Here is a 12,225-nt window from a genome sequence, read left to right as displayed (position 1 = left end):
ACTATTTGAATAATACAATTTTGAGTATATTTGAGTTTTACATAAAATGTGATAAAAATCTGATCCATGATTTATGAGCCAAAGGTGTACTGTGTAACGTTTAAATTTTAACAGCCACCCTTTTTACCATCTAAAAACATTGCCAAAATCAAAAGTGTCGAAACCAGACTTGGAGAGACTTATTAATGCATTTGTCTCCTTTAGATTAGACTACTGTAAAGAACAGTAGTCTAATCTAAAGGATTACGAGCTGTAAAACAGCTGCAGTACATCCAGAACGCTGCTGCTCGGGTCCTGACTAGAACCAGGAAGTACCATCACATTAGTCCTGTTCTCAGGTCTCTGCACTGGCTCCTGTGGCTCAGAGAAGAGACTTTAAAGCAGCTCTGCTTGTGTACAAGTCTCTCCATGGCCTAGCACCAAAGTACATCTTGGATATGTTAGTGCCATATGAACCATCTCGGACTCTGAGGACCTCAGGGACCGGCCTCCTGCTGGTGCCCAGAGTCAGGACTAAACATGGGGAATCTATGTTTCAGTTTATGCAGCTAAAATCTTCCTGAAAATGTGAGAAAGGCTTTTACTCTGAAAATGTTCAAATCTAAGATAAAAAAACAGTTTGTTTAGCTGTGCATATGACTAAATGACTGTGTATGATTTACTTTGCACTCGTCTTTTTAGGTCTTAATCTGTTTTGTGATTTCTGTCATATCTTTGTGATTTGAATGCATTTCTTCCTGTTGTGTGAAGCACTTTGAATTGCCTTGTGTATGAATTGTGCTCAACAAATGAACCTGTCTTGCCTTTCTGCTTATAATAGTGACATCTACTTGTTTCTATAGGTATGTTATTGCTTTGTCTGGAGCGGGATGTGCCACACTATGGCATTTAACGTTTTGGAGACAAGCTACAGGTCAACCCTGCTCACAGTAAGAATGCATGTTTTGTAAGTTATTTTTGAGCAATAAAACTACATTCAATAAAGCTGTAACATCTCCATGGAGACAAGCATGGTGGTGGACCCTCCCAATAGAAAAGTGCAATTTGATTAAACCGACAAAACTGAAAATAATGCACAGATTCTGGTAAGAATTCTGGTATTCTTGGTAAGAATAGATTTTAAAAAATTACAAAAACAAATAATTTCATAAGGTGAGGTGCAAGGAAGGAAGAGTAATCAAAACTTGTACTCGAGTAATAGTAGTCTACTTCAAAACAGTGTTACTGTTTGAAAAGTACAATTTCTTCATAAAAAGACTCAAGTAAATGTATTTGAACACTACTCACGTTCTGCCAAAATGTTATCTTTTAAAAACATCATCCCGATCATTTTCCGACTCTAAGGTTAGTGTTGTAAGGAATGATTGTATGTTTGGGTTACAGTATTTTTTAGGCTTTATGTTTTTACTTTTACAATGTCTCTATAATTAATTGCTATGATGTGCTCACACTATAAAGCCAGTTTACAGAACAATAGCTGTGTCTGTGTTATTTCAACTATAGAAAGCACTAAGTAATGAAGCAGGCGCTGTTGGATTCAGGTGGAACTAATGATCCATAACCCACCATCTAGTCTTAAATGACCCTTTATTGTGAACTGTTCATTTAGAGTCTCTAATTATGCAAATTTGAGCTCAAGAGAGAACCCATATAAAGACAGGTAACTAGATGTGACCAGCTTCAGTTTCAGGCCGCTTCTTGATCCTGCAACAATGGGCAGCTTCCATGGAGACTGCATTCAGAGACTGTGTTGGCAGTCATCCCTGGCGGTTCCTGTTCACTCCACTCCTTTTCTCCACTGGTCTTGGAAGTGGGTTTTACTTTCTCAAGGCCCAGACATCCAACAACATTGAAGAGCAGTTTACGCCTTTAAATGGACCTGCCAAGATGGAAAGGAAATACATCCAAGACACTAAGAAGAAAAGACTGAAAGTTACAAGAAATGGCACTGGGTTTTCAAGTTTAAGAATGACCACAGATTAAGCCTATGCTATTCTTACTCTAACTCCTACTAATATTTTGTCAATAGAATCACTGCAGAAACGAATAGTGTTGGACTTTCAAATTAAAAGCATGAAGGCGGGATTGGTCTATGACACTTTTGAATAGTCTGATGTTTGAGAATGGACGTTGCGGCTCTAACAATATCCTAGATCTTGCGTGGGCCTTGCTAGTGAATGCTCATTTAATCGCTTACTGCACTGGTCACTTTCTTCAACTGTAAATTTGTGTATATTAAGTCGATTTTCATTTTTTATCCTATAGCAGATTTTAATTGTTTTTATTTTTGTCTTATACAGGTTGTTTTATCTTTGTTCATTGTTTTATGTTGCACTGAATCAACACATCAAGTTCTTATGTTTGTGAATTCTGTTCATTGACAATGGCAATAAACCTTTTCTGATTCTGATGTTGTTAGGTATGATTGACATTTGATGGTTGGACATGTGGTTTTGTTTTGTGTTTTATATTACTTGAATGTGTATACTGTAGTTTTTAGGCCCTATCTAAAGTTGCACTATGTTACCTTCTGGTAGAGGGTTCGCAACCAGCTTGTCTCCAACTAAATGCAATGCTTTGCCTGGATTTTTCCACAGCATATTATTTGACTTGTAAAAAGTAAGAATACATACCACATAAAAAAATTTAAGTACATGTGTCTGTGCAACTAGTTTTGTGGTAATGTTGTCATTTTAGAAATTGTGATCTTTGGTCCACAGTAGCAATTCCAATCAATTTCTTATTTTTTTTTTTTGTGTGTGAATTTCATGTCTCTCACAGAGAAAAAGCATGATGTCAATGCTGCTCCACTGTGATAGGCACAGGTTTGAAAACTCATGAGGAGAAGTTGTGATTTTATTTCTCTTCAGACTACACAGAATGCCTTGACTGGTTAGGGACCCATACAGCTCAGCATCAGTGGTAGGAAAGGACATGACTTTACAGGAGCAAGAGGAACTAATTGAACATAATTGAAGCTAAACTTTGCTGATCTTCCTTTGGACAGTTTTTGGTTGACTGCTGCCAAGGTGTTCCCCATTCTGGCCAACAAAGCCATTTTAACATTGTTCCCATTTTCCACGACATACAGTACAGACCAAAAGTTTGGACACACATCGCAGAGTGAAGACAAAAAGGGCCAACAAGTAATAAGCAATCTCTAGGAAAGACTCATTCCAGACTAATGGAAGACCATTTCTGGTGACGACCTCTTGAAGCTCATCAAGAGAATGCCAAGAGTGTGCGAAGCAGTAATCAAAGCTAAAGGTGGCTACTTTGAAGAACCTAGAATATAAGACATATTTTCAGTTGTTTCACACTTTTTTAAGTATATAATTCCACATGTGTTAATTCATAGTTTTGATGCCTTCAGTGTGAATCCACAATTTTCATAGTCATGAAAATAAAGAAAACTCTTTGGTCTGTACTGTATGTGTGTGGCTGAGCTTTTCAAACCTGACTCTGATCAAAACTAAAAACAGAGACACAGAGAGCGAGATTAAATTGTACTGGTTTTGAGGAGCCACATTTACATAAGCTTTGAGCCTGAGAAGCATTTTTTCAATTACCTGTACACACATAAAATAATCTATTGACATTAGAGTGCTTAAGCGCATATCCTCAAACATTTCCCACACGTGATGAAGACATCATTCCATCCTTTTGTGACAGTTTAAGATACAATATAAGTCACAGCAACTTTTACAGCAAGACATTAAATTGGAACAATGAGAATGTAGGATTCAATTTGACAATTGTCAATTTACTAATTAGCGCTTAGATAACCAGTCACACCTGAAATTCAATGTTGTAGAGGATATGTACTGTACATTCACTATTTCCAAAACTCACCAAGTGATCTGAGAAAAACAGAAAATATTCTTTAAATGTTTGAGCGCTAACATGAGAGGGTTTATGTTCTGTCCCATCAGTGCTCTCTGGTCTTATCTGCTCTCCAGAGCCTTGCCCTCCAGGACTATCTTAATTTCTTTGGCGTCCAGTGTCTCGTACATGAGCAGGGCATCAGCCAGGCTTTTGTGCTCTTTAGCGTGAGACTTTAGAAGGGCTTTGGCACGGTCATAAGATTCCTGAAGTTTGCAAAAACATAATTAAGATATAATAATAGTAATAAATCAAGGTGCACGGTTTTCTCTCATATGTACACAGGGTACAGACCTTCAGAAGTAGCCTGATTTCATTTTCCACAGCGGCCTGTGTCTCTGGGCTCTGCGTCGTCATTTCACGATAGGTCATCACACCCAACTGAGAAAGAGGCAGAAAATCTGTATGAATTTAATGTCAGACCAACATATGCACATCAAAGCTTTTTTCCTATTTTCTAACCTTGTCGCACATTCCATATCTGGTTACCATCATCTTTGCAATCTTGGTGGCAGCATCAAAGTCACTAGACGCTCCTGAAATTAGGACACATTTTTACAAGACCAACTAAGACATCTGTTATATTGCTCGTCATTGTCTTTCAAACCAGTTGTGATGTTTTCTGATCCAAACATAATCTCCTCTGCAACACGCCCGCCCATGCTCACATCCATCTGGGCCAACAGCTGCGAGCGGGTCTCACTCCAGCGGTCATTCTCAGGGAGCATGGACACCTAAATTGAACCACATGAACTTAGAGTACATTTCAGTAAAAACAGTACTATTGAACTTTGGCAGTCAGATTTCTTACATGTCCCAGGCTGGGTCCTCTTGGCATGATGGTAGCCTTATTGATTGGCATAGCATCTTTGGTGTAATACGCTACTATTGCATGACCCGACTCGTGATATGCAGTGATCTCCTTGTTCCTCTGGTCTATTTGTGCACTCCTTCTCTCAGGACCTATAAGTATACATCACTGTTGTTGTAAACCTGTACAGTATACATTGCAGATTCAGGACAATGGTCACTTTGTGGTTTCCCCCTTAATAACTCACCCATGAGAATTTTGTCTTTTGCAAACTCCAGCTCTTTCATTGTAACCATATCTTTCTCGTCAACTGCTGCCTTTAGGGCTGCCTGGTTCACCAGATTTTCCAGGTCAGCTCCAGAGAAGCCCACTGTGCCCCGGGCAATAACACTGGCCTCAATGGCTGTGAAAACAACACAGAATCAAGCCTGTGTCCTGTAACATTGAGATTAAACAAACACAAACTATACATATGCGTTTGGTTGACCCTTACTTGAATCTATTTTAATCTTTTTGAGATACCAGTTGAGGATTTCTGTACGACCTTTGATATCTGGTTTGGGGACATTCACTTGCATATCAAAGCGTCCTGGACGGATCAAGGCACTAAAATATACAACAAATGTTGGTCATTTAAGAAGTATGAAAGAATGATGAAACAACCAATTTTATAATGAACTTACTTATCCAAAGCCTCAGCAAAGTTTGTAGCCCCGATTATAATCACACCTTCATTTGTTTTGAACCTTCAATAACACAAACAATATTTTGCATTAGCAATGGCTAATCACATTACACATATACAAATGTTTTCCTTTAGGGGATTACCCATCCATTTCAGCAAGTAGTTGGTTGATTGTCTGTCTGGAATATGGGTGCATAGGAGACTCAATCCTTTTTCCTCCAACACTGTCCAGCTCATCAATAAATATCACACAGGGTGCATTGGCTTTGGCCTCCTCTAGACAATTAATATGTGGTTAAACAAAGTATTTCCTAATGTAACAACTATATTATTAAAGAAAACACACTGAAAAGATTCCTGATGCGACTAGCTCCCACTCCAACAAACATTTCATCAAACTCAGATCCAGATGCGTAATAGAACGGTACTTCCGCCTCTCCAGCCACTGCTCTGGCCAAGAGAGTCTTTCCTGTCCCCGGGGGTCCTATAAGCAGAACGCCTTCAAGGCAAGAATATATGTAAGGTTAAAATACAATTGTCACTATTGAGTTAATCGTTAATCATTAATGGTTATTGAGTCACCTTTAGGCAGCTTCCCTCCAAGAGCTGTGAACTTCTGTGGGTTTTTCAGGAACTCCACCACTTCCTGAAGTTCATTTTTAGCTTCATCTATTCCTTTGACATGCTCAAAGGTCACATTTTTCATTTGCACTGGGTCCACAGCAGAGTCCAGGCCTGATGTGGTTCGGAACCGTACTGTTAAGAATGGTTAGATTACAGTTCGAAATCACACCGCATCATGCTTATAATACTATTGACGTCTTTGAATTTGCATTATACAAACAGATAGAAATTAGCCTTCATAGCTATAATCTAGAATGAGCATAAAGCCCTTGGGCATTATATAACCGTCTGCTGTCCTGTTGAATATATAATTATTTTTTTCAAGACATAAAAATATCAAACGAAAGGAGCCTTTACCCGATAAAAAAGGTGTCTTTGAGATGCCATAAATCCCAACAAGAAGCAGCACCAGTAAGATGAGACGAGTCCTCCTCAACGAATCTATACATTTGCAGATAAATCATCTAAATTAAATACCCAAATTCATATTCAGAATGAACATTAATTCATATTAATTCATTAATATTTCAGAATTAATCATAAATACCCCAATTAATATTCAGAGGATTAGCTGTGCACAGTGTGTATAAACAGTATGATTGTAAAAATATTGTAGCTTGCCTTGGGTTCTTTGTGTCAGGGCTTGTGCTTTGAGGAAACCTTCAGCAAACCCATTTTTGAAAGAATCCTGCTGACCATCCGGGATGTTCTTGTTCCTAAGTATACTGTCCAGACTCTCCACATCTGCAGGTTTGTCTCGGGTTAGCAAACCCTGCAGGACAATATAATAGTTAAAATAATTTACCAGAAAAGAGTAAAAGTATATTAATAATAATAATAAATACTGTCTGCACTGACCTTCATAAAAGAAGGAGTAAATCCCTCTGGCTCAATTGGCCGATCCAAACCTGACTGTAGTCGCCTGGTTTTGTTCCTTAAAGTCTTAAAGCCTCTGCTCTGGACCCATACTTAAGTGAAACAAGAATTCAAAACAAACATGACTCAGTCAAAGTGCATGTTATATTGTGAACCAATGTTGCTGATATATATATATATATATATATATATATATATATATATATATATATATATATATATATATATATATATTTTTTTTTTTTTTTTTTTTTTTTTTTTACCAGGCCAAATCTGTAGCTCGGACTGAAAAGGAGAGGAATGCTTTGCAAAAAATGGCATTGATCCAGGAAAACCTATTTAGACAGAAGACACAAACATAGAAGCAAAAGTAGAACATTCGGATAGACCTTTTTGATCTAGAAGAGCTTACCATGCTTATTGTGGTAAAAGGAGCGTGTCGAGAGATGAGATGTCCTCCACACACTTTTACTCGTGTGACCTAAAGACAGAGACACTTCCTGGGGACTGAGGTGTGGAAAAACACCATTCACCAATTCATCCAACTGCTGCTTTCCGAGATCTGACAAGCCCAAGTCACGCAGGTTCCACGGTGGCTGTGCATCCAAATAAGTGTTAATCTTAAATTTCTAACATAAATATTACATGATTGTATACTATTTAGACAACTACCTCTGTAAGGAGCTGTTCTGCCTCTGTATTTTTTGTTGATTTACTGGTAGCAAATGTGCGGGTACCCACTGAGCCCTTGAACGATTGGAGAACATTTAACAAGTGGCTGAGGGGTACAGTCACCTGAGAAAATACAAAATATGGATATATTAAAGGCACTATTGACAGAAAAAATACATTATTGATATAGCACTGTTCATCAATAAGCTACAGGGAATTTAAAATGACCCATCAAGACAGAAAACAACACAATATAGATGCAACAATGTACATTTAAAGGACCAATCAGATTCGCATTAAATGCATTTGTCACTATAAATGTGAGTGACGCAGTAAACGCCAAACGTTATCCAAATTGATCTGAGCCTTGTCTCCGTCAACTTCATAAACTAAAGGGTATAAGAGTTACCGTTTGGCTAAATGTATAATTGAACTTGGAACGAAAAACAGCGTTAATGAGGCCTTCTACTTATGTTTATTTTCTTACCTGTGGTTGAACGGACAGTGACAAGGAAAACATGCCGCTGAGCTATTACGATGTTGTCTCTTGTTTAAAGTTCTTGATTTGGTTTATTTCATCCTTGTATCATTGACATAACAGGCTATGAACTTGCGTTGAAAATACTGCAACATCTGACACAAACCGGAAATAACATTGACGTACTGGTCTCGCTGTGAAATGTGTCCCCCCGTCTGTAGATAGTTCCGCCTTTGTTGTTGACTTCGTTCACATGTAATACTCACTCATATCATATCATATTATATATATTATATAATATTTATTATATATTTCAAATCAGTTATGGTTAAAAACACACAATCGCACTGGTGTCTCGTTACACAGTAGTTCTAAAAAAAAATAAAAATCATAATCCAAAATGTACCATTCAATTAGTAAAATAAATATGTAATTATTAAATAAATGTAAGCTTAGTAGTCTAGTTTTTGAAGCAAAGTAAAGTATGTAAATATACTATGTCTGAAGTCATTTAGACCATTTATATGGATTCTTTTCATTTATTTATTATTATCTTCAGCATATTTTATGTCCTGAGCTTTTAACGAATTTTATAAAAGGTGCAGATGGTTCCAACAACTGGATTCGTCTTTTTTTCAACATACAATATTTTATGCAAAACTTTGATGTGCCATATTCCATTCAAACTTCGGGCCTATCTTGGGTTCATAGATCCATGGTTCATAACCCCTTCGTAGTTGTTTGTCAAATGTTCCTCGTGGTACAAGGAGGCCACCTTACGTAATTCTCCTGAAGAAACAAATATTCATAGGTAAGAGTAAAATCATCTTGAAATAATCAAATTGGTGTTGACCTCACCTTCTTCTCCGTAAGTACAATTGGACAAGCCAATGTGCAAACACAGGCCAGATTACAGTGAAAAACTGTAACAGAGTTATTGAAGAGGAGTGTGAAGGCCACCAAGACGGTTTGATGAACTGTAAAGAAGATACATTTGTACAAAAGAAAATGTACTTGCATGATGCAAAACCAGAATAGTTTTATATAGATTTAATACTTGAAGGGCAGCGGCCAGAGTGTGTTGGTCAAGTGAAGGTGATGGCGGCTAAAATGACAAATACAAAAATACACCCATTGATAAAAATGATTGCAACATGATTGATCACAAGTTTTTATTTTACCTGTGATGTTTGGAGAACCTCTAGAGTCTGCAGCTTGTGCAGCACATTGTCCATGTCGTGCTGGAGCCTTAGCAGAGCTGTAGCTATTTGTGCATTGATGTTTTCCCCTGAACTACATAGCGACTGCGAGCTCTGTGGTTCACAACAAAATGTCAAATTGACATCAAGACCTGACTGAGAGCCACATGTTGGTCCAAAAGTCTCTGTAAAATGTTTAGTTGGTTAAAAGAATGAACCAATTCTATTTGATTTTAAGAACGCTTCTCCTCACCTGTCTCTCTTCTTGACATGGCACTTTGGAAGTCAGCCGTTCTTATCCCATCTACCAGACCAGATTGTTTTGCACTGTTTAGAGCTGTGATTCCTTTGAACCATGGGTCAAGTTGCCTTATAGAGTCATGTAACTGCCCTTTTGAAGCGGACCAACCCTTTGAAAATGAAAATACACAAAGTACACACATCATATAGTGCCAATAGTTTTGCAATAATATTATAATAACCATATACCTCATCAATTGCAAGATGCTCCATTGAATCACAGAATTCCTCATTGTCTGAATCTGTAGATCTAACGTTGATCCCAGCAGGTACACAGTGACCTGTATAAAGCTTGGACTATTATCAAACTACTGCAAATGTGTACACGTAATTATAATTTACTATGTTACCACTCAGGTATCCACTGAGTTGCATACAGGGATTGTATTGCTCTAATGAACATGCCAGCTCTTCTTCTTCTGCCTCACTGTTGAGTGAACTGTGTGTGACATTGGTGAAAGAGGACAAACTTGGCTCCATACTGCTGCAGTTAGACCCCTGATTGTCTGAGCTCGAACTCCTGTTGTCAACCATCAGCCGCATTGGGTCTGGATTCCATCCTTAAAAACATAAATTACATGTACATATGAACATGAGAGAAGATATTTGTCAAAGCACAATATTTGTCAAATTACACAGGCAAATGCCATCCATATTTATAACACTAGGCACTAACACTAGCTAACATGTACCTTTTTCCTCCATCTCCTCTCCCTCCTTGAATTCACCATCAGAAAGGTCCTCTGCACCATTTGCCTTGTTCACACTGTGTTTGCATTCAAAATTGAATTCCTCACTATCCATGCTTCGGTCAACAACATTGTCCTCTTTCTCACTTTCAGAAAAATTTTGTATATCATCCCAAAGATCTCCATAGCCTGAACAATGAGGTAAATTCAAATAAAAAAGCCATACAATATGCAACTCTATGCACAAATCCCAAGGACCTACACACTTCTCTAAACCACCCAGGCCAAGAATGGAAAATAAGTTATTGTTTTTAATGTTTTGCTTGGTAAAATAAAAGTAAAACTAATAAATAGTTGTATATATACTTTTGTCATTGGTACAAAAACAGTAAAGCTAAAAAAAATAATAATAATACTTGCCTTGAATGGTGGGTTTCATGGCCGGCTCATCTAGTAACAAGGACAGTAATAATGTGTTGTCTGTGCCTTGTGTATTGATGCGTTATTACTGTTTGAGTCTATTGTACCTGTATATCTTGCAAATGGTCTCGTAAAAGGTCTCTTATCTACTTCATTTTCTTCAGCATCTTCATCATTGCTTTCCACCTCTGTAAAGAAGTTGCCGAGCTTCTGTACTAAGTCTGTCACTTCACTAGAAATGGGGATGGTCTCCAAGATCTAGAAGTAAACAACACAAAATCAAACTTTCATACAGTAACGAGCATTGTATGTATGAATGTATCTATGAGTTTAAAAAATGCCATACTATCGCATCCATGGCCAAATGTTTAAGCCACATAAATATAGCCCAGGCGCTAAGCATTCAATTTTGTGAATGGCCTACCAGCTGGATGTCTTCAACATAATTTTTCATCGCTTCTTCCCTTGTCATATAACCTAAAGCACTCCATGCATCCCTGGAAACACAAGTGGCTCAGCCATAAGAACATAAAAATGTACTACAATACTATTAAGAATACATTCATTATGAAACCCAACTAAGGGGGGAGAATTACCATTTAGCTTTACCCCTTGTGTCCCAGAAGCCAGTTGGTCGAGGGACATTGCAGGGCCCTAATGTTGCCTGTTTGTAGTAACTGTAGAACATCAACATCATGTCGTCTGATGGCTGGAAAGGGCCTGAAAAACCAAAAAGAGACAGATGAAATTGTGTATGAAGGACTAAAATCTGAACATTATTTACAGTGATTTACAATTCCCTGAGCCATTCATATTCAGAGAGTACACCACATTCACACTCAGTACTCCAGCACTGTGCCTTTATCCTTAGAGCGGCTTCATCACAGCAGGTTTAGCGGCAGATCTTAAAAGCTAAATGTAGGTCAATCACAGTCTTTGTACTCCCAACAAAAAAGACCTGACCAGGTAGACCATAGAATCAGTCTATTAGACTGACTGACTTACCATCCTCAGGCAAAGTCCAGATCACTTTTACTGCAGCATTAAATGTTTCCTCCAGGCTGTATTCGTCCTCCTCTTCTGGTGCCATGCTAATTATCAGCAAGGATGACAATAGGCAAGAATTTAAAGTAGGCATCAATGCTGATGAAAAATAATTTCCTTCCCTGAAGGACAATCTTTCTGATCAAACAGTTTTGCTGGTAAATTGTATACTATCCTTTTCTATGAAAACAGCAAGAGATTCCATTAAAATTCTTCATTAGTTTATTTTGCATCAATCCTTATAGAAACAATGTTAAGCTTATTGTGTCTCTCTGCACTGTACCTAAAGCCAATCTGGTCTCTGATCAAGGATGAGCGGGGATGAGCCCAGGTGGCGAGGGGTGGCTTCTTTTAGTTTGGGAAATGTAGTTTTCTTCGGCTCAAACCGCGACAAAACCGAGTAAACGCCCGGAGCTGCGAGCAGGAGTTCTCCTTCAAATCCCACAAACGCTTTGGAGAAGGGGATTTAAACCGAAGTGGCTTATGGGAAGTGTAGTCTTGTACTGCTCAGTCATTTTATCCCCACCCATTTATTTATACGGCAC

General features: G+C 38.0%; 2 protein-coding genes across 3 annotated transcripts; both read right to left on the bottom strand.

Moving 5' to 3' along the window:
* Positions 1 to 3,572: 3,572 nt before the first annotated feature.
* Positions 3,573 to 8,208, bottom strand: LOC140356263 (ATP-dependent zinc metalloprotease YME1L1-like). 2 transcript variants are annotated; one of them, XM_072441094.1, is made up of 18 exons: positions 8,038 to 8,208; positions 7,551 to 7,673; positions 7,291 to 7,474; positions 7,142 to 7,213; positions 6,861 to 6,970; positions 6,624 to 6,774; positions 6,360 to 6,443; positions 5,961 to 6,134; positions 5,725 to 5,877; positions 5,522 to 5,654; positions 5,377 to 5,439; positions 5,187 to 5,299; positions 4,941 to 5,096; positions 4,694 to 4,845; positions 4,490 to 4,616; positions 4,345 to 4,418; positions 4,177 to 4,263; positions 3,573 to 4,088 (listed from the first exon to the last, which is right to left on the bottom strand). In XM_072441094.1, exons 1-18 carry the CDS (start codon positions 8,068 to 8,070, stop codon positions 3,945 to 3,947), a joined length of 2,133 nt encoding a protein of 710 aa, XP_072297195.1. In that variant the 5' UTR covers positions 8,071 to 8,208; the 3' UTR covers positions 3,573 to 3,944. The 2 variants fall into 2 exon arrangements, with proteins under 2 accessions (XP_072297195.1, XP_072297194.1); XM_072441093.1 differs by lacking the exons at positions 7,291 to 7,474; positions 7,551 to 7,673; positions 8,038 to 8,208 and having other exon boundaries at positions 5,961 to 6,113; positions 7,142 to 7,208.
* Positions 8,209 to 8,535: 327 nt separating this feature from the next.
* LOC140356262 (acyl-CoA-binding domain-containing protein 5-B-like) lies at positions 8,536 to 12,204 on the bottom strand. The gene is made up of 13 exons (XM_072441091.1): positions 11,642 to 12,204; positions 11,233 to 11,356; positions 11,061 to 11,133; positions 10,744 to 10,894; positions 10,637 to 10,666; positions 10,220 to 10,405; positions 9,878 to 10,087; positions 9,717 to 9,808; positions 9,481 to 9,637; positions 9,210 to 9,412; positions 9,086 to 9,133; positions 8,887 to 9,005; positions 8,536 to 8,817 (listed from the first exon to the last, which is right to left on the bottom strand). Exons 1-13 carry the CDS (start codon positions 11,772 to 11,774, stop codon positions 8,805 to 8,807), a joined length of 1,539 nt encoding a protein of 512 aa, XP_072297192.1. The 5' UTR covers positions 11,775 to 12,204; the 3' UTR covers positions 8,536 to 8,804.
* Positions 12,205 to 12,225: the final 21 nt, after the last annotated feature.

Source organism: Eucyclogobius newberryi, unplaced genomic scaffold (genome assembly GCF_026437365.1).
Source record: "Eucyclogobius newberryi isolate DKJ021-1_F unplaced genomic scaffold, fEucNew1.0.hap1 SCAF_12, whole genome shotgun sequence".
Lineage (NCBI taxonomy): Eukaryota > Metazoa > Chordata > Actinopteri > Gobiiformes > Gobiidae > Eucyclogobius > Eucyclogobius newberryi.
The sequence above is the reverse complement of the archived record's forward strand: the minus strand, read 5'-3'. Positions and strand labels throughout refer to the sequence as shown.